The sequence below is a fragment of the Hetaerina americana genome, unplaced genomic scaffold (assembly GCF_022747635.1).
Source record: "Hetaerina americana unplaced genomic scaffold, ioHetAmer1.1.p SCAF_2, whole genome shotgun sequence".
Taxonomy (NCBI): domain Eukaryota; kingdom Metazoa; phylum Arthropoda; class Insecta; order Odonata; family Calopterygidae; genus Hetaerina; species Hetaerina americana.
The window spans coordinates 86,893,669-86,920,646 of record NW_027286763.1 but is presented as its reverse complement, the minus strand read 5'-3'; the positions used below and the strand labels follow the sequence as shown (position 1 = coordinate 86,920,646).

At 34.5% G+C, this 26,978-nt stretch overlaps 2 protein-coding genes across 2 annotated transcripts in view; one reads left to right on the top strand and one right to left on the bottom strand.

Annotated features, from left to right (window-relative positions):
• Nucleotides 1–14,070, top strand: part of Acadvl (Acyl-CoA dehydrogenase very long chain) — a 39,820-nt gene extending 25,750 nt beyond the window's left edge. Inside the window, exons 4-11 of the mRNA XM_071585740.1 lie at nucleotides 1,548–1,672; nucleotides 2,668–2,798; nucleotides 3,251–3,426; nucleotides 4,503–4,766; nucleotides 5,173–5,341; nucleotides 6,663–6,850; nucleotides 11,153–11,365; nucleotides 12,751–14,070. Of these exons, the coding sequence (XP_071441841.1) occupies nucleotides 1,548–1,672; nucleotides 2,668–2,798; nucleotides 3,251–3,426; nucleotides 4,503–4,766; nucleotides 5,173–5,341; nucleotides 6,663–6,850; nucleotides 11,153–11,365; nucleotides 12,751–12,888 (1,404 nt within the window). The 3' untranslated portion in view covers nucleotides 12,889–14,070. The remainder of the gene's footprint in view (nucleotides 1–1,547; nucleotides 1,673–2,667; nucleotides 2,799–3,250; nucleotides 3,427–4,502; nucleotides 4,767–5,172; nucleotides 5,342–6,662; nucleotides 6,851–11,152; nucleotides 11,366–12,750) is intronic.
• Nucleotides 14,071–16,131: 2,061 nt separating this feature from the next.
• LOC139687586 (leucine carboxyl methyltransferase 1) lies at nucleotides 16,132–26,931 on the bottom strand. The gene is made up of 5 exons (XM_071584801.1): nucleotides 26,641–26,931; nucleotides 26,359–26,542; nucleotides 23,191–23,441; nucleotides 19,835–19,944; nucleotides 16,132–16,984 (listed from the first exon to the last, which is right to left on the bottom strand). Exons 1-5 carry the CDS (start codon nucleotides 26,845–26,847, stop codon nucleotides 16,771–16,773), a joined length of 966 nt encoding a protein of 321 aa, XP_071440902.1. The 5' UTR covers nucleotides 26,848–26,931; the 3' UTR covers nucleotides 16,132–16,770.
• Nucleotides 26,932–26,978: the final 47 nt, after the last annotated feature.

Here is a 26,978-nt window from a genome sequence, read left to right as displayed (position 1 = left end):
CTTGCCAGTAACATGAATGCAATAGTTATTATGTACTAATATTAATTTGTAAATTTTGAATATTCTCCAAGTTCTTAAAAGGTTGATTCGTTGGTTTTATGTGGAAATGCAAAATGCGTTGCGCAAATAAATAATTTAAGACTCAACAATGAATAAGTAAATTTTATCAAGTTTTAAAGAAGGCATTAAAATATTTATTAGACCACATTGAAATGGTTGTCATTAGGCAATCATTTCTATCCTACATACATATGCGTATATTTTCCATTATTTGATAATTAAAGAAAAGTCTAAATCAAGAATGAGAAGAAGAAGGAGAAGAAATTGCAAACTATTTAGGCATCTTTTGGTGGAGGGAGGAGAGATTTGGAGGTTTAGAAAGTGACATAAATATTTGGTTGTTTGTGAAAGATGCCTTAATTTGTTAAAAAATAATGATTTTTGTTGAATATAAAAATATGTAACTACTTGGTCTTTTCTCCTATTCCCTTATCATACTTTCATTAGCCTATTCATGTCAATTCTAAGATTAGTGACTATAGCACTTCATTCATCCCTAAACTATTTTAATTATGTATGCTTTTGACAGTGCAAGTTTCTAGGTGATTCTTCATTTTCTGCATGTGCCCCATGAATTTCCTTTAGTTGGTACAGTCTCAAATTTTTCCGTCTTTAAAATCGCCGAGTGGATCGTTTCTGTAGTGTTTTCTGCAGCTCCTTCCTCTCTCCTATAGATTTCAATTCTCACCTTGCCCATTGATTTTCATCTGCTATCTCCAAAAGTAAAGACTTGATAGTCCTATGGGTAGAGAGCTGGAGTACTTACTGGAGGACCCGGGCTCGATTCCTGGGATTTGATGCCTCTGGGCACCCTCAGCTTCACCCTAGCTGTGTGATTTTTTTGGGTACCAGATCTTCGTGAGAAGCCATAGGCTTCACAGGGAAAGAAACTGGCCCAAACACTACTGTATGAATTTCACGCACCTTTGGGCTTAATGTAGGTGACCTCTACCCTTACCCATCAAAGCAACCCTCATGTTGATAATTGTTGTTTTTTTATCTCCAAGATCTTGTTTGAGAAGCTCCTATAGTATCCTCTTTTTGGATGCCTTATGGCATTCCCTAATCACATATGTCTTTTTCTACAGTTAATTGCATTTTCCCCTTCCTGTTCCTGTGATATAAAAAGGGAAAGCTTTCCCTTTCATTATAAATGATGGGCTATTTTTGCTCATATGGTCTGTCCAATCATTATTTTCATCTTCTCAGTATCATTTATTATGGTGCTTTTTCTTCTATTTCTCTTATTGCCTCCTCATGTGAAGGAATCTGCATTCTCCAAAATTGCCTTGTTTAAGCCCAATAGCCAAATCATGCATTCATACATATTATAATTTTTATTTCCTTCTTGTTCACTTTTGAAAGAAGTAATGTAACTTTGATTAATTGTTCTTTCATAAATTAGTACCTTGCCACAGTATTTGCTCACCACAACTAATCTATTGTTTTCTGTCTTCCATATTTTACTGTGGATTTAAAAAATGTAGGGTATATTGCTGTTTGGAACTGATGAGCAGAAGAAGAAATACCTTCCAAAAGTGGCATCAGGAGAGCACTTTGCTGCTTTCTGCTTAACAGAGCCTTCATCAGGAAGTGATGCAGGCTCGATCAAGTAAGTTAAATGGCATTGCTCTGATTGTGGTGAATGCACGTGCCTGTATTTATTTTCCAGCTCCTAGCTGGTAGCATTTAAAGAAAAAAATAACAATGGATTAATTATATCCTGGGATTTGTAGGCATAGGTACTTAGTTTTTGATTCCATATCCCTCTTTCCATATGGAAACTCCTATTCCCTGCTCTTATTATATTTGACCCTCCCACAATATTCCCATTTTCCTTATATATCTCCTCCCCCTTTTTTTGAGCTATATTATGGCTTACCTTGATCTTTTTATTCACAGATTACATTGCAAATGCCACTCAAACATTGAAACAATAGCTGAAAGATAATAAAACTCTGAGGAAAAGTACAAATGTTTTAACTCATATCACCCTTCTGTAAATGAAGGCCAAATGGCAGTTTATATTATCTGTTTTGGCATTTGATAAAAGCTTCAATTTTTAAGGTTTTAAATAAAGCTTATAATTCATGATTCCATCCTAATATGCTTTCAAATATGACATGTTGGGTATCAGTGGCTGTAAGTGATCATGCTGCTACAGACTGAAAGGTTTATGGTTCAAATTTAGGTAATACCATTGGACATTCCTAACTAACCAAACCGTTGTAATGTTCTGGTACTAGAGCTTCATGGGAATCATATGCAGCACTGGGAAAGAAATCAGCTCTCTCAAATTTGAAATTATTATTTTTTACATGCTACAAAGGGCTTGGTGCTAAGTAAGCACTATCCTCACCAACAAAGCCACATTTTGGTTGATTGTGGTATTGTATGCTATCTAAATCTCTAGTTTGCTTTTGGACGTTGGCACATATTTTAACTACTTATCCTGGTACAATAGTATGTCATAGATATTTTTTCTTGGTCATCATGAAATTTCTGGTATTAACATGGTTAGGTCCTGTGCAAATTTGTGGTTCAGCAAAGTGTGCAGGCATGGATTTCGTGAAATAGGTTGACTAAATATTTCTTTTTCGCTTTCAGGTCAAGAGCAGTGCCATCAGCTGATGGATCTCATTATATTCTAAATGGAAGTAAAATTTGGATCAGTAATGGAGGCTTGGCTGAAGTGATGACTGTTTTTGCTCAAACGCCTGTCAAAGATGACAAGACAGGTAGGATGGATTTACTTTATGTTTAGGTATAATATACATGTCTTGTTTCAATTCCTATAAAGGCCATATTTTTTTGTCAATTTCTTTGCTCTCACCGGAAGAGATTTTACAGTCCAGGTCAGTTTTTGTAAATTAGATGTCACGGTAAATTTAACTCATATGAATCCATTTGAAACCTCATGAAGTTTAATGCTTAGTTCAGTTTTAGTCACTTTCATGCTTTCTTTTATGGTAAGTGCTAGTCAAGATGTCATCTCTGAGTTGTTTGAGAGCAATTGGTGAAATTGTGTAAGATCTATGCACTACCATATAAATTCATTAATTTTCCATTAAAATTGATAGTGGATAAACATTCATGCATCCCAAGAACATGTTATAACTGCTTGAATATTTCATGCATCATCATACGCACACTTCAGATATAATTAGCTAATCGTTTGATTACTTTATAGGTGTTGAGAAGGACAAGGTGACTGCATTTATTGTTCAGCGTTCCTTTGGAGGTGTGACCTCGGGGCCACCTGAGAAGAAGATGGGAATCAAATGCTCCAACACCACTGAAGTGTATTATGACAATGTTAAAATTCCAGCAGAAAATGTCTTGGGTGGAGTTGGTCAAGGCTTTAAGGTCAGTGTATATGTATGCTACTTATTATGAATATTGGTTTTTTTGTGCACTTACTACTAATAATACTTATTTAAAAAAATACTTATTGAGTATTGAAATTAAATTTGAAACACTTCGCTTTTCCACATAGAAATGTGGAAAAAGCTTCGCTTTTCCAAATTTTTATGTGGAAAAGCGAAGTGTTTCAAATTAAATTCCAATATGAAGAATTTCCACCAAGTGATGCCAGAAAATGTTTTACTTATTGAGTGATTTGAAATGATTTTACAAAATTCAGCATCGATCCAAGGGTAGATGCCGTAGATCTGTGTGTAAAATGTGATGAACAAATATTGCAGTAACACTTCTGTAATATGCTAAAGTATTAGGTTAAGGGAGTTAAGCCTTGAGGTTGTATTTAAGGGATCTTTAATTGTGTTGGCAATGTGTCAGCATGGCTATCACAATTTTGGCCAGAGGTTCTGCTGGCTTTCAATTTTTGGCAGTGCATTCATTACTGCCACTTAATGTCTTAAATGTCACCCTTGTGAAATGTCAGCACAATAATTATGATTTCTTATCAATGTAGTGAAAAATGTAATTATAACATTTTGCCCACCATAAATATTTAATGTTCTGGTGTTGATTGCGTTGACTTGTAATGTATGAGTTTTAATTGCAATTTCCTTTTTGTCTCCGTGTGCCATATTTGGTTAAGATGGTGCTGCAACATTTTATTTAATCTTGCAGTAATTTCTCCAAAAAGTTTGATGAACTGGATGACACTACTTAAAATTTGTATAAGTGCACCTTTGCTTAATTGATTTGGCACATTTTGTACCATGTTAAATATTAAATAATTAAAAGAATGGTTGCTCGTTATGTAGAACCAGAGTTAAATCTCATTTTTGCCATTAAAAAGTATTCTATCCTAGACTGCCGCAAAGGCTAAAAAAAAAAAAAAAAGCTTTTTTTTTCAACTGATTTTTTTCTTTTGTGGACACTAAGAAGAATTCAACTTAAGGGTGCCAAATATCGCACTGTTTAGTTACTCTGGCGGTATTTTTGACGTAATGGTATTGAAATGTTTATTTTAGGTGGCCATGAACATCTTGAACAATGGTAGGTTTGGAATGGCTGCTGCCCTTAGTGGAACAATGCGAGCAGTCACAGCCAAAGCAGTAGAATTTGCCACCCAGAGGACACAGTTTGGGAGAAAGATTGACACGTATGGTACCATTCAAGAGAAATTAGCTCGAATGTCAATGCTTCATTATGTGACAGAATCCATGGCATACATGATCAGCTCCAACATGGACAATGGATCAACAGATTTTCACCTTGAAGCAGCCATTAGCAAAGTGAGTTACTCACTATATGAGAATCATATAATAGCTTTGTGGTTATTGCCTTTTTCTGTTAAAGTTAATGTGAGTTTCAATTTTTATCTCCGGAGAATTGATGTAGCATATGTATAATTTCCCATTACCTTTATTTTCCATTGCTGCTTGCAGTCCATAAAAATGCATTCACACAAGTATTGCTGTGGATTTGGCATTTAAATTTTGTCATAGTTAAAAGTCACAAGTAGCTTTAATGTATTAATAATTTGATATTCGCATGTTTTCACACAAAGGATGTATTTTACTCAACAGAATTGACAGAAAAATACTTTCATGTATTTTCTTGTCAGGATATAAAAATACTGTGTGAAGTTGTCTAATTCATTTAAAGTGAAATCTAATGCTGGTGATAAATATTTTATAGGTTTTTGCCTCTGAATCTGCATGGCATGTGACGGACGAAGCAATCCAGATCATGGGAGGCATGGGCTACATGCGCGCCACTGGTTTGGAGAGGGTAATGAGGGATCTGAGGATCTTCAGAATTTTTGAAGGGACCAATGACATTCTGAGGCTTTTTGTTGCCCTTACAGGTAAACTATTAATTAAAAAGACACTTAATTGACACTGCCTCAATAAATGTTTTCCGGTGAAAATAATTGTTCTGATGGCTTCAGTGCTGCATGAAAATAATTGGAAATATGTATCTAGAGGAGATATAACACAATAGTATAAAGTACAAAACTTAAAGAATCAACTTGTATTTAAATTAAGCCACTTGCACAATTATAGATCCGTCAGTTGTCATAATTTTTTCTTCCAATCATGCCAATGAAAATTGGATGGGTAAGTTTTTGAAGAGTCAATTACCCTGATTTTCTCTCGGCATGAAGGTAGTTTGAGTATTGAGGTACCTTTGGCAGTTTATACCTCATGGATGCCTTGCCTATCCAGTTTAGGAGAAATCAAAAGAAAAGCTTATAAGACCCAAGGTTGACTTAAATCATATATTTTAAAATTATTTAAATACATTTACTTGAACATGTGGTAGCTAACATGGATTTTTTCTACAAAATTATCTTAATTATAAAATTGTCTTAATTATAAAATTGTCTTCTTTAATTAAATCGTATCATATAAATGGCTTAAAAGTAGTAAAATCATCCCTCATACATATTAATTTAAAGATTATTCCGTGTTTAAATTGCAATTTTGAAATTAAATATACTAATACCAAAGGATGCACAAGTAGATATCAAATTTTTATAACCTTAAACCTTCATTACTGAGGCTATAACTCTCCATGGTGGAACAAGATTTAGCATGAAAGACAAACACTTTATCCCTGTTTGCTATAGGAAATAGTCATGTTGCAGTGAACCATAAAAACATTGTCAATACCTCAAACTCTCACACCTTTTACGACTCATGTAATGGCAGCAGTTAGGATACTGTTTCACTGGAGTGAAACATTTGAGTGAGAATGTATAAAAACATGACACATTACTCTGAAAAATGGGCTGATTACGAAAATTAATTCATGATTAATTTGAAGGAGAACTATTGTGGATATTTCCTACACATGACCCTAGCTCTGTTGCATCCTTTATCTGGAGACAGAAGAGGAGAGGTCAGATGACCAAGTCACATTCCTGGGTACCTAAGAATGGCTGAGATATAGGTACTTAAGGAACCAGCTCATGTGAAAATCACACCTATTGTTACTTTGATTTCAAGTAAAATAAGGCTCCATGTGATAAATGAGTTAATGTGGCACATAGAAATCACTTCCTAATTATTAATGTTTTATATAAGAAGAAAATGGGTTGATATTTTTGTCACTCCATTTTTCATCTTCACTTGCATTTGCACTCTCTATGTTATTGGTGACTGACAGTATGACTCATTTGATAGGTATCCAGTTTGCTGGAGGCCACCTGCGAGAGCTACAGAAGGCTTTCAAGAACCCCACTGCCAATTTAGGTCTCATTTTAGAGGAGGCCACCAAACGTGGTTTGAGGTCAGTTGGCCTTGCCAGTCCTCCCTCTCTTGCTGAATTCGTCCATCCTAGCCTGTCCTCATCTGCAGCCCTTGCTGCTAAGGTATGTACTTAATTTTTGTATGCGATTAGATGATGCTATTTCTGCTGGTGAACCTCAACACCTGGACAGAAGATGCTTTTGATTTCGGATTCAAACATGTAACTTTATAAATTTCTGTGAAGGTGTCTTTGTAATTGGTAGATCAAATGCATAAGTAATTTGCTTTAACTACACCAGAACTTATTGACTTAATGGGATCAGGTGTAACTTTGTGGAAATTATGGATATCCATTGCTAAAAATAACTCGGAGTATATCCCAATCTTTTATTGGTATGTGGCACAACACTCTTCACTTCACTGTGGCATATTCATTGGCTACATTGCAGTGAAAAACATACCAATAGAAGGGTGGTAAACACAAAATTATTTTTTGGTCGAGAGCACTAGTGCTTGTTGGTAACTGGTTGGGTGATAGCAAAGAAATGAATTTTGTTGCCATAATGAAACATCAAAAAGTGTGATGTGTAGAATTATAGAGGAAAAAATGATATCTGGTACATATACTTCCCACTTGAGGAGTATTAACCAAACTAGAAACCCATTCTGATTTACATGGTATTTCTTTTAAACTCAGCATGAGTGTAATCATCATCAGATTATAAAACTCCCCTTAATTCGGGTGATATCTGCTACATTTATGGAGAATATTGGAACCTATAATCATGCTATATGGCCTCCAACCACTCCATGAATGCTGGAGTTAAAAAAATAGACCAGGTAATTGCATTATTTTGTATGAATACTTGGTGTATCTTTTATGTTGACCCTGATGAAACTGTAATGCAAACCCAAACAGGCTATTATCGAAATGATTGGAGTCTGTTTGCACCGATCCATTTCTGTCAAACTTAAAACAACAATGGACATTATGTAAAATCAAAAGGTGAACTATTTGATAATACAACCTCAAGGAGTTTGAGGTTACTCTTGTTGAAGGTAGGAGTTTAAAAGATATATTCTCAAGATTTCAAGCTACTAACCTTAAGGAACATGTTGAAAATTCATGTAAGTGTAATGTTTTTCAGTAATACTGTGCCTTGGAATTTATAAGTTCTTTTTCTCGAAAACTCAAAATGGCACTAAAAAAAATCCCTGGTACTGGCAAATAAGAGGTCTTGATAGGATAGAAGGATGCATTTTTTCTGGAATAAAACTGCATCTAATAATGAAGCACTGAAGTCAGAAACCGAGAGAAAGATACTCTGACCAATTCATGAACCAAAACATTATTCCTCTTTGCTATATGATAATGTCTGAGTAAAATATTCAACAGATTACTTCAGCATCCCAAAGATGTTTCGACCATACTACCTTGAACAAAAAGTTCCCGGAATAACCACCGTGTGGCGCTCCCATCGTTCCGATTTGAGTTCTGTTTTTTTTGTTAAATTGGTACATCTGTTGTTGATATTCCCTTTAAATCTTAGTGTCATAACTTGACATTTGCAAAAGTTACGTAGCCAAGAGTACATCTATCTCTGTGTGTGTTGGCGATTTTTTACAATTGCAGAAATGGATTTAAATTTGCAACAACGAACTTGTATTAAATTTTGCGTAAAAAACGGATTTAGTGGCGCACGGACGTTGGAAATGTTGGAAAAGTGTTTCGGCAACGATTCTCTAAAAAAAACGGTCGTTTACCAGTGGCACGAGCGGTTCAGAAGTGGTCGTGAGTCAATCGAAGATGATGAACGCAGTGGCAGACCATCGACATCGAAAGTCGGTGAAAAAATTGATAAAGTAAAAGAAATGTTGGTCAATAACCGCAAATTAACCATCAGAGAAATAGCGGAGGACTTGAACATTGCCTATGGATCCGCCCAAGACATTGTGGTTAATGATTTGGGTTTCCGTCGTGTAGCAGCAAAGTTGGTGCCAAAAGACCTCAATTTCATGCAAAAAAGAGACCGTGTTGACGTCGCAAAAGACATGATTTGCGAGGCTGAATCCGATCCCACATTCATCAAAAGGATCATTACTGGAGACGAGACGTGGGTTTATGAGTACGACACGCAATCCAGACATCAGGCAAGTGAATGGCTTTCACCAAATGAGCCGAGACCAAAAAAACCACGTCGTTTTCAGTCAAAAAAGAAGGCAATGCTGACGGTTTTCATGGATTACAACGGTGTAGTGCATCATGAATTTTTGCCAGAAGGCCAGACAGTAAACAAAGAGTATTATTTGGGCGTTATGAGACGTTTGCGTGAAGCAATTCGCCAAAAGAGACCAGAAATGTGGGCAGAAAACTCGTGGATTTTGATATGATAACGCACCGTTGCACAGTGCTATCATTATTCGTAATTTTTTGACGAAAAATGCAACAAATACCATCCAACAGCCACCGAATTCACCTGATTTGGCTCCCTGTGACTTCTTTCTGTTCAATCGAGTTAAAAAACCATTACGGGGAACGCGTTTTAGCAGCCGAGAGGAAGTAATGGAAAAATCGCAGGAAGCACTGATGGACATACCGAAAACCGACCGTAACTTTTGCAAATGTCAAGTTATGACACTAAGATTTAAAGGGAATATCAACAACAGATGTACCAATTTAACAAAAAAAACAGAACTCAAATCGGAACGATGGGAGCGCCACACGGTGGTTATTCCGGGAACTTTTTGATCAAGGTAGTATGCATTAGAAGTACAGGAGGACATGTTTCCCTTGGAATTGGATGTAAGGCAAACACTTAAGGTGGTTCTGCCTTCCTGTTAAATAGCTTTAATTGCTCACAAAATTTCACCACAAAATTTCACCTGAGCATCTATAAATATAGAGGGGATTTCGATTACTTTGTCCATGTGAAGTTTTCGTAGCTAGATTTTGAAAAAAATTGGTTATTATTGAGGATGTTTGATGTAGACTCTTATAGATGGTGTTGGAAAAATGGATAAAAAACGTTTTAATATGGAGGAATACTAAAGTATTTGTGCAAAACTTATAATTAACAGAATTTGTTTTCTTTTTGGGAAATATCATGCATGCTTTTGTAATTTGAGAAGTATGTTGAAACACCCATATTTAAGAGTTTCTCATTGTGAATGGACCTTGATTTAAATATGTTCAACAAATTGTTCAAGCATTTCTTAGTATGAAGTAAGAGTGATCTCTGTTGAATACTACTGAGCAACCAAAAAGCTATTTTGCATTTTTCATAATTAAATAAGGTTAATGTGCAAGTTTTATAACTAATTTCTGACATTTATAAATTAAATATTATTTGGTGTTGAATTGTACCATTGATGAATAATGTGTACTTTCCAAACACTTAAAAATGTCCTTAATTATGGTGAGTCAAGATTAAAATCGCAATATAATCTTTTCATGACCTATATTTTAAGTATTATTGGTAATGTAGTCAATTAGTAATATTATTAATTCATGGTTACTCTAGAAACAATAAATCAATTTTAATATGGTAACCATAAAGCCAATGGAACAATTGAACATTACCCTTCATATCTCACATAGCCAAGCCTGAACTACACTTAAGTCATCATAAATTAGAGGAATAAAGTGAAGTATTTACAGTTAGGATGAGTAAGAACCAATTAGGAAAATGTAAAGTCAATTCAACAACTAGAGAATAAAAGCTACAGTAAAAAGGAACAAATCTCCTTGGCCTGAGAGAATACCACCATCAGTACTGGAAGATTTAGCCTTACATATTTCACTCTTTGTTGAAAACCGATTTAGTACGACTTTCTTGGAAGGAAAAGTGCGGCTTGATTAAAAACATACCATGCACAAGTTAAACTCCTGGAGAAAGGAAAATAATCTGATGATACTCTGGTAGAATGCAATCTGAAGGTCAGGCCAAATAACTGTAATCACAACCAGTCATGTGGCTTCCTGAGTAATATTGGAGGTAGATGACAGGTCAGACTGTTTAAAACCAAACCTTAGTTTTGAACATTTATGTTGAGTAAAGAGTATGCCCAGTAGCATAATTTCTGGCTTTAAATAGCAATGAATGATCAAATGGCAAAGATAAAGCAATTGTAATCAAAGTATTTTATAATTATTAATGAGAATATGAGCATAAGCACTTCTTACCTGTACAGAGGCCTTGTTTGCCAGATAATCTTTATGATAATAAGTTCTTTTTGGGACTCGAATGTGATTTAATTCCTATGCCCCTGGCATGGAGTGTCCTGTACACCTGTCATGTGTTTTCAATGCAGCACACTGTCTACTGGACAAATAAATATATTATTATTCATAAGTTATTATTTACATTACTTTTTTGACTGATGTTGTTAAAATAGTTAATGAAAATATGCTATTTTTATTGCAGAGCATAGAGGCTTTTGGTGTTGCAGTGGAGAATGTTTTAGTCAAGTATGGCAGGGGTGTCGTAGAGGAACAGTTCCTTCTCAACCGTTTGGCTGCCGCTGCCATTGATACCTATGCAATGGTTGTAGTGTTGTCACGGGCCACAAAATCACTGACTGAAAATATTCCATCAGCTCACCATGAACAGCTTATTGCATCTGTTTGGTGTAATGAGGTGAGTTATCGCAGTTATAATGTGTGGAACACTGTTTGTGGCATACAACCACGCTGTAATTTTTCCTATTCTTATGGCATGAGAATCTAATGTGTGCAGGACATTAGGGAAACATTAATGTTGATTAATTATTCTAGTCATAATTAAGGCAAAATAAAATGTTCAGGTAAATGAATGCTTCAGTATTAATGGCTATTCAATATTATTTTTAAAATTTGGTATGCCAACTTTCATTACTGTGTTAAAAAAATGTGTGGTGATCAATATCTGAAGTTTTTAGATCAGTGATTATCATAGTAAAGTTATTTTGGTATTAAGTGTACTTATACATTTCATAACTTACAGGAATTATGTATTTGTCCCAAGGCTTGCAGGATTTCATAATGTATGCTAGAATGCAAAAAATATTAATTCATTCTTGAATTCAGATGTATAATATTTTACCTACGCATTTTGATTATCTGTTGATACATTCATAATACATTTTTAATTATTAAGAACAGTTTTGATCAGACTAGAGATAAACTTTTGCAAAATTTGCTATTTTTATGCACTTGCTGAAACATGTCTCCTAATGATTTTCACTCTGGTCGCGGCATGAACAAACAGCAAAGAATTTTATTAGTACTTCTCCATATCATTTTTTATAATATAATTGAGAATTAATTAGTTTTTGTTTTATAATCTCTTTACCTCAGATTTATCTCTTCATGGTGACTTCAGTCACGTTTATTTATTGCTCATGAACATCAATAACTAGCCAACCCATGTGATTGTAATCTCACAGTATTTTATGTGAATGATCTTCCATAAATATGAAATGCAGTGCATATAATAGTGCAAATTTAAAACTGATGCTTAAATAGTTATTTATTAAATGAAGAGAAATAAGATGTGATTCATGCACTGTCATACTTAAAAATTATTACTTTTGCTATCTTAATTACAAAAATTCTCTGATATTTTCCGTTATCCCAATAAATTGTAATATCAAATGAAAATGAAGTATACTACAGGTAATACCATTCTTAAAATAATTGCCACTCATATAATCATTCAATTAATAATGAGAAATAATTTGCCGTCCATGCTTTGTCATTATACAGCAAAGTGTTGTTACTACCAAGATCACACAGCTTTCTAGACTTTCTCGGGCATTTAACTTTCTATTGTTGGTTATAAAATAAATATTCATTCGTACAAAATGATTTTGAGTTTCCCTAAAAACCTGTGAATGGCAATTTATAATGATACTTGTAGGAAAGCTTCTCAAGTGTATAAGGGGTGCACACAAGAAATTCAACAGATAATATTTGTGATGATTGCTAAAATTATTAAGTAAGGAATAGAATAAAATGAACAAGGAAAACTTTTATATTTCATAGGCATCTGAGAGAGTGAAACTCAATCTTGGCCAGCTGACATCTGGAACCCATCTAGAGAATTTCTCCAAGCTCAGTTTAATATCCAAGAATATGTGCGAAGCAGGAGGTATGGTTCAAGGAAATCCTTTGAACTTGTAAAAGGTCAAAAATGCCCCTGAAGAGAAGGGCTTTGACTTACAAAATGCCAACAATGCAAGAAGTAAAACCTTACTCCTAACAATGCCATGGAAATGACCTTTTCCTTTGACTGAGTAATACTTAGACTATGACTTTCTTAGAGAACTTCCAGTGCACCATTAAAATGCACTATTAGATTAGTTTTCACTCTTTCAATTTTCTGAATGACGCAAAATTTTCAATGTGGACTGATGTTGTGCATATCAAAATTTAATTTATGGATGAATTCTTAAAATTTATTTCTATTGACTTGGTATCCTTTTTTGGCCATATGCATTTTTATCTGTCAATTTGCAAATTCTATCTAAAACTGCCACAACATCTAATGTAATTTTACTTGTAAATGTTTAGTGTGACTTGAGTGCTACATGTCCTGTGGTCTCTACTCACTCTCTCTGTCTGAGTAAGGAATTGTCATGACTAAAAATGATGATGAAGATTTGCATTGGAATTGGAGTCTGTGATTTTATGCAGAGATAACTAAATGCCCTATGTTAGTGGCTGAAAATGTTTAAATAGTAAGCACTGTTGCCAAACCTGTGGCAGTATGTGGAAAGTCCTAAAATATGTGTGCCATTTATTGGCTTGTAAGAGTATTATGCCTTGTATATTTGTACAATTTTTTTAAAGTCTTAAATTATGTTCCACTTTACAGTGCATATTTCCTGTTAATTTTTTCTTTGAAAGACTTTTTGAATGTTAACTTTTAGAATTTTGAATGTATGTACATAATATCATCGCTACTTATTATTACAAAAATGAAAACATGATTTGAAAATTCTGAGTATTTGAAAATTCATCTGTCTTGGCTCTCAGACTTATATGATAGCCTAAACATTAGAAATTTTAAATTATGGCTTGAGAAGTTGTTAAAATTATGACCATGTACTTACATGCAATAGAATGTTACCTTTTAACAAATTTTGACAACATTATAATATGTATAATAGCAGGATGCAAAAGTCTCAGCAAGTACTGTGAAATTTTACATGAGAAAATTTACAAAAATATTCGTGAAAAAGAACCCAGTTATGCAATAATTGGTAAGTGCATGTGTTTCAAGTTCGTAGGGACACAATAATTCAGAAATGTGGGGAACTTTAAACTTTAATTGTTTTCCTGAATAAAGTGTTTATTTTTATATTTCAACTCTATTACTCTTACCCTCTGCCTAATAGTTATTTTCCTCCTTGCCTTTAAGCGATAGATATGGATGCAGTTTTGATGAAGTTCTTAATATTGTGTTAATTATTAGTTATAATGACATCCACCCATTCGACACAGCAAGGCGACAATTAAAATTTAATTAAAGTCCATACTTGATGAATTGCCATTAGTTTTGCTCCATGAAGCAAAATTTAAAGATAAGATGAAGAAATCCATGGTGTAACCTACTCTGGAGGTTAAGCAAAATTCTTAAAACAAAACAAATGAATTGCAAATTTTTGACCTAACATATGATTTTATGAAGAATGATTAACTTTCTCAACACGAATGTTTGAGAAAATCGGAATGTTGGAGGAATGTATTCACTTAGCTGCAATGGTTTCGCTTTTTGTTATTTAATTCTGTGAAAGATAGAATTAAAGGTCTAATGAGTAAATAAATTCAGATTCTATGTCGGCACAATCTCAATTAACTGTTTATTTTTTGGCACACACACAGTATTTCTTCTTTTCTCCATAAGCACGAGTTGAAAGGCAGGTGTTACAGAATTTTGATCAAATTTCATTGTGCCCCTGATGTTTCATTCAAATACTTAAACTCTTGCACTGTTTTTCTTCTCCTTCTGGGGCAAAGCGAAGCGTGGACCATCTATGTATTCTCATTTCATCCTGCGATGAACTTAAGTATGCACTTGTTATATTAATTGTAATTCCTGACATATAGAAGTATCACTGTGCACCAGTCTCAAGGCCTAGATGGTTAAGAGAAGTTAAAGAAAAAAAGGGGGAGATGAAAGTGATTGCAATGATGACTTAGCTACTCATTTTGAATTCTCACAAAAATCAACATTAGGAAATTATTATTTGTGCATCAAAAACGTTCGATAATGGCATCAACATTATTTGGAAATGGAATTTACTGATTAAATACCTGTTGACTATCACCAGCATTGAACAATATGCAAGTCCAATGCGTACTTCCAACCCTTTATCATTTCCATTGTTTTTAATTTTAAAGGTATACTTTCTGGAAATGGAACATGCCCTTCATTCCATGCTTATTGTTGGTACAATCTAGAGAGCTACTCTCTGATAGACCAAGTTTAAGAATATACTCGTTTGCCTAGTTGGGAATGTAATTTTATTTACAAAATAAAACTGACTTTTGACCTAAATATGAACCTGACAATTAGACAAAAATTTATTCATTAAAGAATTAATGAACAATGAATGAAGGACACTATTGATAATAATATTCAACCATATAAATTGATGTATAGTTAGATATAATTCATGCTTAGCTCACTCTTTCCAAAAAGCAAAAATTTTATGTAGCTAGCTATACCCAACAATGAGCAGCCCAGTGGGAATACAGCTGCTGACCAGATGGTCTAGGTTTGATTCATCGGTGACTGTGGACACCCTCAGTTTCATCAGTCGTGATTTTCTATGTACCAGAGACCATACTACAAAACTGGAGGTAGCACACGGAAAGTAACTGGACCCTCTCCTCTGTGTGAATTTCTCATGCATTAGGTTGTATAAGCATTGTAATTGATGCACTCATAACAATCTTGATACGGCTTCCTTAGCACAAGGAGAGCTCTACCCTCGCCTATCAAACCAACCCTTGGGTGCCTTACTGTCAACTTTTTTTGCCTAAAATCACTTGTCTGCAGACTGTATTAATTTTTGTGTTATCTCAGAAATAACATATAGATAACCTTAATGCCATTCCCTTTGAGATAGGTATGGAAATAATAGTCTCTCTCAAATTATGAAAAATTTTTACAGCTAGTTCTGCATTAGTGTTGCACTTGAAGTTCACGTGGCTTTTGAATTAATGGCATAAAAAATTTCTCATAAAAGTCGGAGAACATTATTGAGAAAATTGAAGTGGAAGAGCATAATTGCAACATGTGTACTTTCATGAACGCAGACATGTTCTGGACTTAAAGGCCATGACTCAAGGAAAAAAATAATTTTGTCGGTTTTAATAGTTCATTTTTTTGTTTTTAAATAAATAATTAAAAAGGTGGTGGATCAATAGACTTTTCCTTTATTGAATTTATGATGCATGGAATTCAAGTTATGAGGTATAGATATTGAACAGAACTATTTTACAACTGTTTATGGTATTAATTGTGACGGAGAAACAGTACCAGATGAAAATCTGGTTCTACTGAATTAAATCAGTTTGTTTCACAAGGTTAGCAGCAATGGCATACAAGAAAAACAGTCATAAAGCATACAAATATGTATTATAAGATTAAAACACCATATCCAACAATGTACATGGGAGTAGGCAGTAATATTTCTCCACCTTAACGCTACCCAACTTGAAGTTGCCATTATCACATCAGCCCTCTGGGTTGAGACAAAATAAGCTCACTTTTATAAACAACAATATACAACATTCATGTTACAACACTGTATGTATTACCATCTTGATCAATTAAAAGTGATATTTATACATAAAGAAGTTGAAATGTAATATATCCTGCCTTAAAGGCATAAAAGATAAATTACAGAAACATTTGGGATTTTTGGCATAGTTCCTTGCGCAAGTGCTGATTTGGCATAGTTTACAAAAAAACATAATGGCAAGCACAAACTATGCATGAATTACATGGAAACATCTCAATTTGTGCAGCCATTTTGAGCTCAATGGATCCCATTAATGGATGTCAATGCTTGATAGTTCAAATCTTGATTCTGGAGCCTCCCTCCATGCAATACTGATACAATAGTGCTGGAATAACTGTAGCAGAAGTTCTCTCTCATCTAAGAATTCAAGTGCTTCAACGCGTTTCATATCACTTTGTGGCAAGGAATTATAGACTTCTATCATGTCCCAGCATTTTGACCCCTCCCATCCATGGCTAGTAAATCTATAGGCAGATGGAAAGAGAGAAAAATCAAAACTCTACACAGAGTAGAACACTGAGCTAAGTGTTACAGAAGTAAAATAATTATAATACTTAACACTTCCTACTGCATAGTAGACACTAAGAACACAAGGCATCCATATTTTCATGTGGAAAACAGTTTCAAACACAAATTTTTTGCTTAACCTCATGAAAAAATATATATTCATTTAAAACTCTAATTTAAATAATCACATCTAACTAAAAGAATTGTCACAGGGAAGGATTAACGAAATGAGCATGAACAATCGTTGAGAGAGATTTTATGCACATAACCAGCAGGGGCACCTAACAGTCAGATGTAAAGACAATAATTTGAGCTATAATATACAGTGTTACTTCATGGAATTCAAATCATTTTTTAATGATTCACACCAATATATTAACAACCAGCCATGGTTTCAACAGGTAACTGCAATATCAATGCAAAAATAACTGGTGTGAGATCCATAAGTTCCCAGATTAACACTAAGACTCCAAATGCCTTCAACTCTTTCCAATAAAAAGGTAGTTGGCACATCCATAACAATGCTAAGTGACACATTTCACTTTAATTATCTAATTCAGCTTTTTCTATACATAATTTTGTGTGATTGACAAATTTCCCTCTCTGAAAATTTTTCAATGGATAAAAAAAATAAAAGTGTCTCACATGCATATGAAATTTGTTTTAAACTGGGGAAAAGTATGACTGAAGCTCAAGAAATGACTTGGAAAGTATTTCAGGACAGTCTTGAGAAATATTCAAATTTTTGAGAGGTTTTCATGATTTAAGGGTGACTGAACATTGGTGGAAGACAATGAGTGGTCCAAATGACCTTCCAATGAAACTATGCCTGCCTATCATACTTAAGTCCCATGAATCAATAATGGATAATGTAATTGGTAATCCTAAGCATTTCTGATAAAATTTGCACTGAGCCGGGCAATTGCTAGCAAATTTTAATGGAACAATCAGGCATGAATTATGTCAAAATTTTTTCTGCTCCTGTCGACATTTAACCAAAAGCAGTAACGCACTGATGTTTGCAATGGACTGAAAGAACTTCCTTCTGAAGATGAAAGATTTTTGTCCTCAGTCATTAATGGTGATGAAAGCTGGCTGTACTGTCACAATCCAGAAAAGAAAGAATTACCACTGTGAAAGAGTCTCAATTCACAGAGACTTAAAAATGCAAAAAGTTGAAGGACAATGTAAAGAGCATAATCATTGTTTTCTTCAAAATGAAGGGAATTACTCATTGAGATTTTCTCCGGAAGTGGCAGACAGTTGATATGGCATTCTCTTTCGATGACACTTTTGTGAGGATATTTGAAGAAAACACCCAGAGGTCTGGAATGTGAACTTTTCTCAAGCATCATGATAATGTACCCACCCACAGTTATATGACTTTGAACTATTTCCTGATATGAAGATTAAGGGTTACTGCTTTAAGAAAATACAACACGCAATGTGCTGGAGCAGTGGTTACAATGATCTTCCAAAAAATGTTTGAACAGTGGAAAAATTGATGATATTGGTGCATTTGAGTACAGAAAGACTACTCTGAAGGTGATAGGAGTCACGAATCCTAACATTAAGTACTTCAGATTTTTAGCGTAACTCCAAAAAATTTGGATTGCACCTTTAACATACCCATTGTTTGTATAGGGTTAAAAGGTGAGGGAGGGGATAACGCACAGGTGGATGACTTAGAGGAGTAGGATGGTGGATAGAAAATAATTTTCCAAAAAGGAAGGCTAAAGTTAATATTTTTGCTGTGACTGTGAATCATCTCCACTCTTAGGTGGGAAAAAATAAAATTAAGAGGGGATGAACAGGAAATATAGGGTCATTTGATTGTAGTTCATTTTGAAAACTAATAATTCCAAATATTTCCAAAAAAATCTAATTTCTGTCATTTACATTCTGAGTGTAATATATCATGAATAACATTACCCCTTTGCAAACATACCAATAAATGCTTAGCAACATTTAGAGGACAAAAGGCCATTATTAAAATTTTTTATGTTCTTTTACTCTTGTCCTAAAATCCCTACCAGTTTGATCAATATAGCTAGCAGTAAACACACTACAATTTAAAATGCATAAACCACTTTTATCCAAAATATCAAAATTGTCTTTGTTGTTAATAAATAACTTCCCCACTGTTACAGGATTATAAAAGGAAATATTAACTTGGCTCTTAGGTATAATTCTGATTAGCCTATACTTGTGCTTACTCATGAACGATAACTTGCACCAATGGTTTAGTGTTTTAGTACTCCTATTGGAACCAGTATTTGAATTATTCAAAAGGGGATGGTTTGACTAAAAAATAGTACACCCTAAATGGTCCATACAATATTGGTCGAAATGGGGGACAAAGGGGATCCCATTGCAAGTTCATTAGGATCACTGATTTAAGGTCCCATTAAACATGGAGAAAATGCCTGCCTGGAGATGGACAGACACCGTTTCTACAGTTTTGTATTACAGATATTTATTTGTACCTTGATAATGACAGTTACCTTCTGAAACCACAATCAGTCATCAATAAATTGTTGTGGAACATTACCAAGTGATTTGTTTACTCTATAATAGAAAGAGCCACTACCTATTCTTTATATCAATGCTACCTCATTATAACAATGCATTCTTTTTCTGAAGAATGCATCAAAATTTCTTTATGGAATTTATATGTTTAAAAAGAACACTGAATTGATACTGCGCTGCAATTATATAAAAAATCATTCATTCTTAATTGAAACGTATCACTTAGAATCCATTCAACTCATCAACAAAGAGAGGAATAAAAAAAACCAATAGCCAACCTTTGCTCTTGGCCTTCCTTGCTTAGGCAAGCTTCTATTCCAGCCAAGCTACAGCCGCGAGAACGTAGGTTACGCTGCATTACTTCACCGAATTTATCTCCTATATTAAGCTAATTGGAAGAGAATATTAGAAAGCATATTAGACAATACAGCAAAACATTTTTCTTTCATGCGCAATATTGAAGTACTATGCATATTTCCATTTCCCTAAACGAAAAATCTACTTTCTCAAAGTCATAATAAACACTTCAATCAAATTCATAAATGATAAAATGTTAAAAGAGATGCACTGGATTAAATCATTATGAGGGTTATAGAATAACAGTCTTTCAAATAGTAGACAACAGGAGAACTGGATATTTTAGATGAAATGAGTATTAAATTCCAATATAAATGGCAAATCTATCAAAAGGGTTCACTTGAGTATAAAGCCTTCCTTTATTTAGGAGATGAAACTGATGAATAACCATCATCTAACTCACAAATTGTGTGTTTTAGCTGGTTCAGGAAAATTTCATTTTCTTAAAGAAGGCATTACTATGAAGTTTAAGTGCTGCTGCTCTATCAAGCAACACCTTCAGTACTTGGCAACAATAGTAATAATCTATTTAGGTATATACTTATTACATGTGGATAGAGCCTTGCAGACAATGTGCTATTTACCAGAAGAATTTTTCCAAAAAGGGGTGTACTTTTACAATGAAACTAGTGTTTTTTAAAATGTATTGCGAGTAAATATGCTTTGCATTTCAGGTTAGCAAGGTGAGATCATCCAATTAACAGAGCAGTCATTTGTGCCATTTTCACTTATTTATTCTTTTCCGAATCCATTGGTATTTTTGTTCTGATAGCTCTTCTAACTTGCAACCCCCTTTTTAGTCCCCAATTATAAATTTGTTCCTCATACTTCTATACGAGTTTTTTTCTAATAATTTTTAACACTTCAATTCCTAAAAAAATGTATTTACCCAGCTGTATCCAACCAATCAATTCTTCTCTTCAGGATTACAACAACAGCAGCTAGCAGCTCAAAGGCTGGTTTGATAGGTGAAGCTACAGCTCACCTCATACTAAATCTAAAAGTTTATTCTACTCTTACAGATTTCACTTTGTGGAAGTATTTCATATCCATATTAAAAGACTTGGTAGTTTTCCACAGATTTTTATTATAAGGTACGAAGGCACCTAGCTAACCCCAACTTGACACTTTGTTTTGAGCAATTGTTTCCATCCTCATCCCCACTCCTTTCTGAGAAACTGTCCTGGAATTGGTCAAACCAACCCCTCAATGCACTCAACCTCCCTCTCCCCTCTCCAGCCCTCCCTGCCCCCACACTGTACTGAGCGTATATATTCTCGCACTGTTGTTTAATAAATCTGTACATGATGATGCTGCAAGTCGGTGAGACACGTTGTACCTCAAAATGAAAATCTGTGGAAAAGTACCAGGTCTTTTTAATATGGATATAAATCGACAAGTATGTGAAATTCACACAGGGAATGGTAATGCTTTTCCCTGCACTGCTTGGTGTTTCTCTGGAAGTTCTGGTACCACTCGAAAAGTCATACAGCTTGGGTGCTCAGTTGGAAGCTGAGGGTGGTCAGAGATCACCTGGATTCGAACCTGGGCCCTCTGCTCAAAAGTCTACAGCTCTATTCACCAACTACCATGCCAGCAGGCCCTTTTCTACATCGTAACAAAACTACTTTTTCTTCTTCCATACAGGTCCTGATTTTACCTGTTGATTTGATATTTTGCATCTGCCACATGTGACAGATTGTGGTGGTGTATTTTCTCCACTTCCCCAATGACCCACATCACTGTTCCATAGAAGTCTATGCTTCAGGTTTTCACCTAAAGGGTATTTCCCAAGAAATTTCTCAGAGCTGAATACCCCATGAAAACCAACAACAGTAGAGCTTTTATGTGCTTCCCTGAGTATTTTTCACTTACTTGTTTCAATCTGACAACAGGAACCTTTTAAAAATGCATGTGCTTCTGAGCTTTGACCAATAACTTCACACCATATTTGCACCCATCTACTTTGGAGTACAATAGTAGCAGCTTCATCATAAATGTTTTTTGAGACGTGTATTTTGCACCTGCTGCCCAGTCTCGTCTGCTTTATTGGATGTATTTTAACTGAAAGATTTCATATTTTTCTGCTTGTACCACACCCTATTCCTTCCTCATTTCTCTCCTGCAGACTTTGATTTTAATTATCTTCCTACTGATTTTCATATCATTTCTAATTAATGCACGGCCAATTTAATTCAACTATAACAAATTCAACCTGCTGGTATACTTTATTTTGCTGTCATAGCTAAGATCATTAATAAAATCTGTAAAATGGAGAATGTTAATTTATTTCCTTTACATTATGTTAACCTCATTCCTGATACAATATTTGGTGATATATAGATGGCCCCAAAACAACTCCAAAACAAGTCCCTTTGAATAGTTTTATGCAGCTGTTGCTCCAGTTATTTTTTCCAAAAAATGTTTTATACATGCATTTATAAGTTTCATGACCCAAATTAATATTAATCAAGCACTGGCAGTATTTGCTATGGCCTCCTTCACTTATGGTGAAGTTTTTGTTCACTTGAACAAACAAGAGTTTTTAATGCTTAGTCCCAGAAAGTTGAAAAAATGACTACTTCAGCTTTTTTACAAGGCTACCTCTAAATATAAGCCAGTAAAGTAAATTTGACATAGATGATTTTGTACCTGGTATATATTGTACATGCATAGCTTTCAGAATCCACATAATATTTTGCCCTATGACGAGAGTTAAGAGATTAAAACATACTCAAAGACTAAGGTCCAGTCATTTTATATGAAGTTAGGAATGCATGTAGTATTTTATCACAAAAATATTCTTTTATTGGAATTTTCACCTTTCTATTAAATTCTCTGACTATATGAATTTTGACGAATGACTTAAGATTTCCCTGAATTCACACGCCTTTTACCACCATGAGAATAGTAGAGATGAGAATAAAAGAGTTGAATAGCAATTTCTTCACAAAGTATTATGGACTCTTATTACTTACTCAATTTTCAACTTAAAAATAAATCTAAACCTAAACTTTTTCAAAAACAAGTTAAAATACAAAAGGGCCCACTTGTGTGCACTCATAACGCTCCACTGAGATTTATTATAACAGTTATTTAAACAAAATCAATGCAACATTTACTAGCCTATGGGGATGGGCTTATGCATGCGATTTTCAGGGGCTCTCATTCAATTACATGACACCTTACATTGGTTCAGGATTTTTGCTACAGCAAAATCCAGAATTTACCAGGACAATGCCAAGCAGTAGATGAATGCCAGAGGCATTTGGCTCACCTGTTCATAGTTGACAAAAAATACTGAGCTGAAGGTGGACGATATCCAATCAAGAAGACGGCCTGTTGATGCAGCATCAACATACACGAGAACGCACTCAGCTAAAAAGAGTGTAGGAAGCGATGGGTCTAAACCACACTCGCCTCCAGCACCCAATTTGCTTCGAACTTCTGGCAGTGAACGCAAATCTCCCCCGACAAGGTGGTAACCACTTCCATGCAGATCAGTTGAGCTGAACCTCACTTCACCATCTGTTGATTAGTAACAATGGAATAAAATGCATGTTTACATCAACCATCAAGTCTAACAGTTGATGTCGAAGGCAAGGCATAAAAGAATTTGTAAGGGCTATTATGGCAAAAGTCACATTTTGCAAACACCATTACTTTTTGCACACAAAATACTGAATATGTGAGAAACAGATGAAATTATAAGAAAATAATCAAAGTAACCAAGTCTCAGCATTTTGTTCCTGTAGCCTGCATAGATATTATCAATATATATTGTATCATCACTATGGACTTGAACTTTAATGAATGGGTATTACTATACTATTCAACTAATAATAATGCAATATCTATTAACCAATAAATGTTCAATGGACAGTTGGAGCCTTAAAAATCCAGTCTGCATGCTTGTGAGGTCTTAAATTTTGTAAGTAAACACAGTATAAGAGAAATTTCAGTTTAGAAATGAATCTGTATGATTTGTGTAGCGCCAAAACTTCATGTAGTTTCTTACATAAAAATTAACAGAAGCTACATCAAAAGCTAATAAATTGACCAAGATCAAGATTTAACATCCACATAAGTGCCCTTGATATAAGTATGAGGTGACCATGTCAATCTGACTGTCTGATAGCAGACTAGCCCGACATTTTCCTGATATTTGTGCCATTAGCTATTCAAGAAATCTAAAAAAAATTTATCTAAACGGGATATTTTCTAAAGGGCTATCATGGATCTTCTTAGCCTGACTTTGATCTACTTGAAATTTTTGCTCCGCCACTACAGCTGACAAAACCTGTAATTCTCCATTTACAAATCTCAGGATGTATCGTTGAGCCTATTGAGTCTATTCTAGCAGCTCTGAACTTATGGTGACATAAACTGTGACAGGCTACAATTTAGCTTGAGAATGTAAGGCAAAGCAAAAACCATCGTCCATGCAACATGTGAATTATGTATTCCATTAGTTGTCGACTTAATATCCGGAATGATAACCATAGTAACTCTATCACCCGGAGAAACATAGTATGCATGGTATTTCTAAACCTAGAAAACATTTAGCAAAACTCTTGTTACATCATGCACACAGTTACAAGCAAGGTATGTCATATCTACATGCTGTAATAGTCTACTAACAGTCTCATAGAAAACTTTCATTTGCTGAGTATATAATTTAAAAATATTCAACAGCATCTCAGTTACCTCGAAAACTAACCTGCACAAATTTAGTCTTTTAAGCCAGTGGATGATAGGAATGACAAAATAGGAAATGTCATTTTACCTCTTAAATGAATATCCAATCTCCTACATGCAAAATATGTTCAGGAAACATGATTGAGGCAAGGAGGAGGCTAGGAATGCAGAATGGGAGGAGAAGGGGTAGAATTGTGCAAGTAGGACGGTTGCAAACGATGTATGCATTATAGAATGATAAGAAAATGCTTCACATTTCACTAGTGAAAATATCATCTTTTCTGTTACCATAATGGTCATTAACAAACAGTGTCATAGATACAGACTGTGGAGGGGAAGGAGTTCTCCCACCTTATATATCAATATGTTTTAGGACCCCAAAATTTACTCTGGGCAAACAATTAACTTTTTAGCAACACATAATAACCATTACATTGCCAACATAGAGCAAAGAATCCCCATATTTGATTTTAATTTTGAGGATTTATAATGCTGAGAGCATTCTAAAGCTATGTTCCATTATTCAATTTATTAAAAAATATATTTTGAAGCGAACCTTACCTAAAATGTTTTACAAATCATTTTGATGATACTTGTAATTTAATTAATTAAATTGTCTTCCTCCGATACAATTGTAGCATGTATTTTCATTTAGACCATTACGGTCTGGTCTATATCCCAGTCTTTAGTAACCACCTTGGTATATGTAACTGCAGTAGGTCATAAATTCAGGAGAAACCAAATTGAATTATGGTTTGAGCATTGCTATTGCCTTGACTTCCATAATAGCCCTGCAGGCCTACAAGGAAGCTGTATTATTACATTGAATGAGCACAAATAACATATAAATAAATTAGGCAAGAAGGTAGTATTTGAAACAAATGCTAAAGAAAATAAATAAAAATTAGATTACTGTATTATTTAAATAATAGAAAATTAAATACTTTCAACTGAAAATAAATGATGAACACAACATACAGTACATATTGTGAACATAATTATGTAGAAAAATAAACCATCAGAGAGAGAATAAAGGCAATGAGATCACCAAGAAAAAAACTTTATTCAAGGTGTCATTAAGATTTTTTGGCAATCTAAATGAAGGAAGAAACATTGCCACTAAATATTAAGAAAAATATTTTTGTTTTTCTCAGCATGAGTATGATATTAAAAATTCTAGCTCCAGTATCAAGAAAAATGCCGTAGAACGGCTAACCTCCCTAATACTTTTGTAGAGTCAGTAATGTAATTCCAACCTCATTGTGAATTTCATAAGTATGACTTAAAAATATAGGATAGCACTTTTAGGACGATGTGATATGCGCACAGTAGGTTTATTCTATTTGCACTCATGAGCGAATTCCATCATCCCTAAGAGGCCTACCATCATAGCTACAGAGCACGACACTTATTGCTAGCCACAAAATTAGATGTTGTGTACCTTAATTACATTTGTACAATCGTAAATTTAAATTGACTCACATTCACAGTTTTTTCCTGCAGGAAAAAAATATATAATGCACCATTGCAGCAGTTAACGAGAGTACAGATTTCGCCCTAAATGATCCTAGATTATTTTCCATGTAATATCACTTAATATTTGACATAATAGTCAAAATTATTTTACTAAATACGACTAAGCTAGAATGAAATTTGCGAACGCGCAACAAAGTAAAGCAGATGCCAATTAAAACAGCATACGGACGGGGAAAATTGGTACGAAGTAAAAATGAAACTGAAAACTAACCTTCAGTGTGTAGTTTCTCCAGCAGAACTTTGCTTTTCTTAATTAAATGACACTTCCTTGAAGTGACTGTGGGGAAGTCCATTTCCACGAAATTACCAAATTCGAGCCCTTCGTCCTTCATTCTCCAATACAAGGTATCGAATCCCGCCCCTATGCTGATTATCTGGGCGTTATTACCACATTTCTGAAGCAAAATTCGCTGTTAGTTAAACTTACATTGAAATAATTGCCCACACGGGGCAATTTAGTAGGTGAACCTCAGTACCCCAAGTATAAACTCACCTGTAGAAACTGCCGAATTAAACGCTCAACTCCTTTTATTCTAGCATAATATCCACGATTAATTTCAGGAGGTTTGCGCTCAGCATGGCGAACAAAATGATTTATATACTTATCTTGCCAATAACCAATCTGCACAGCACATCGTTTGCACTCTGAAGCATTGTCGTTCGTCGCTATTATGGCTTCATCTCCAACTATTGAATCCATTATTTTTCAGTGACAATGACTAGACATAACATACAAGGAATAAATAATCACAATCTTCAGTTGGACAGACGGTGGCACGCCATAGTGTTTGCAATCGATTTTATTTGTTTTTCGACGTTTCCGACCGAAGC

Coding starts and splice junctions, on each gene's coding strand:
- LOC139687586 (XM_071584801.1), bottom strand. CDS start 26,847: ATGGATTCAATAGTTGGAGATGAAGCCATAATAGCGACGAACGACAAT. Junction 23,442..26,358: donor GGAGAAACTACACACTGAAG/GTTAGTTTTCAG, acceptor ACTAATCAACAG/ATGGTGAAGTGAGGTTCAGC. Junction 19,945..23,190: donor TTTTTGTCAACTATGAACAG/GTGAGCCAAATG, acceptor TCTTCCAATTAG/CTTAATATAGGAGATAAATT.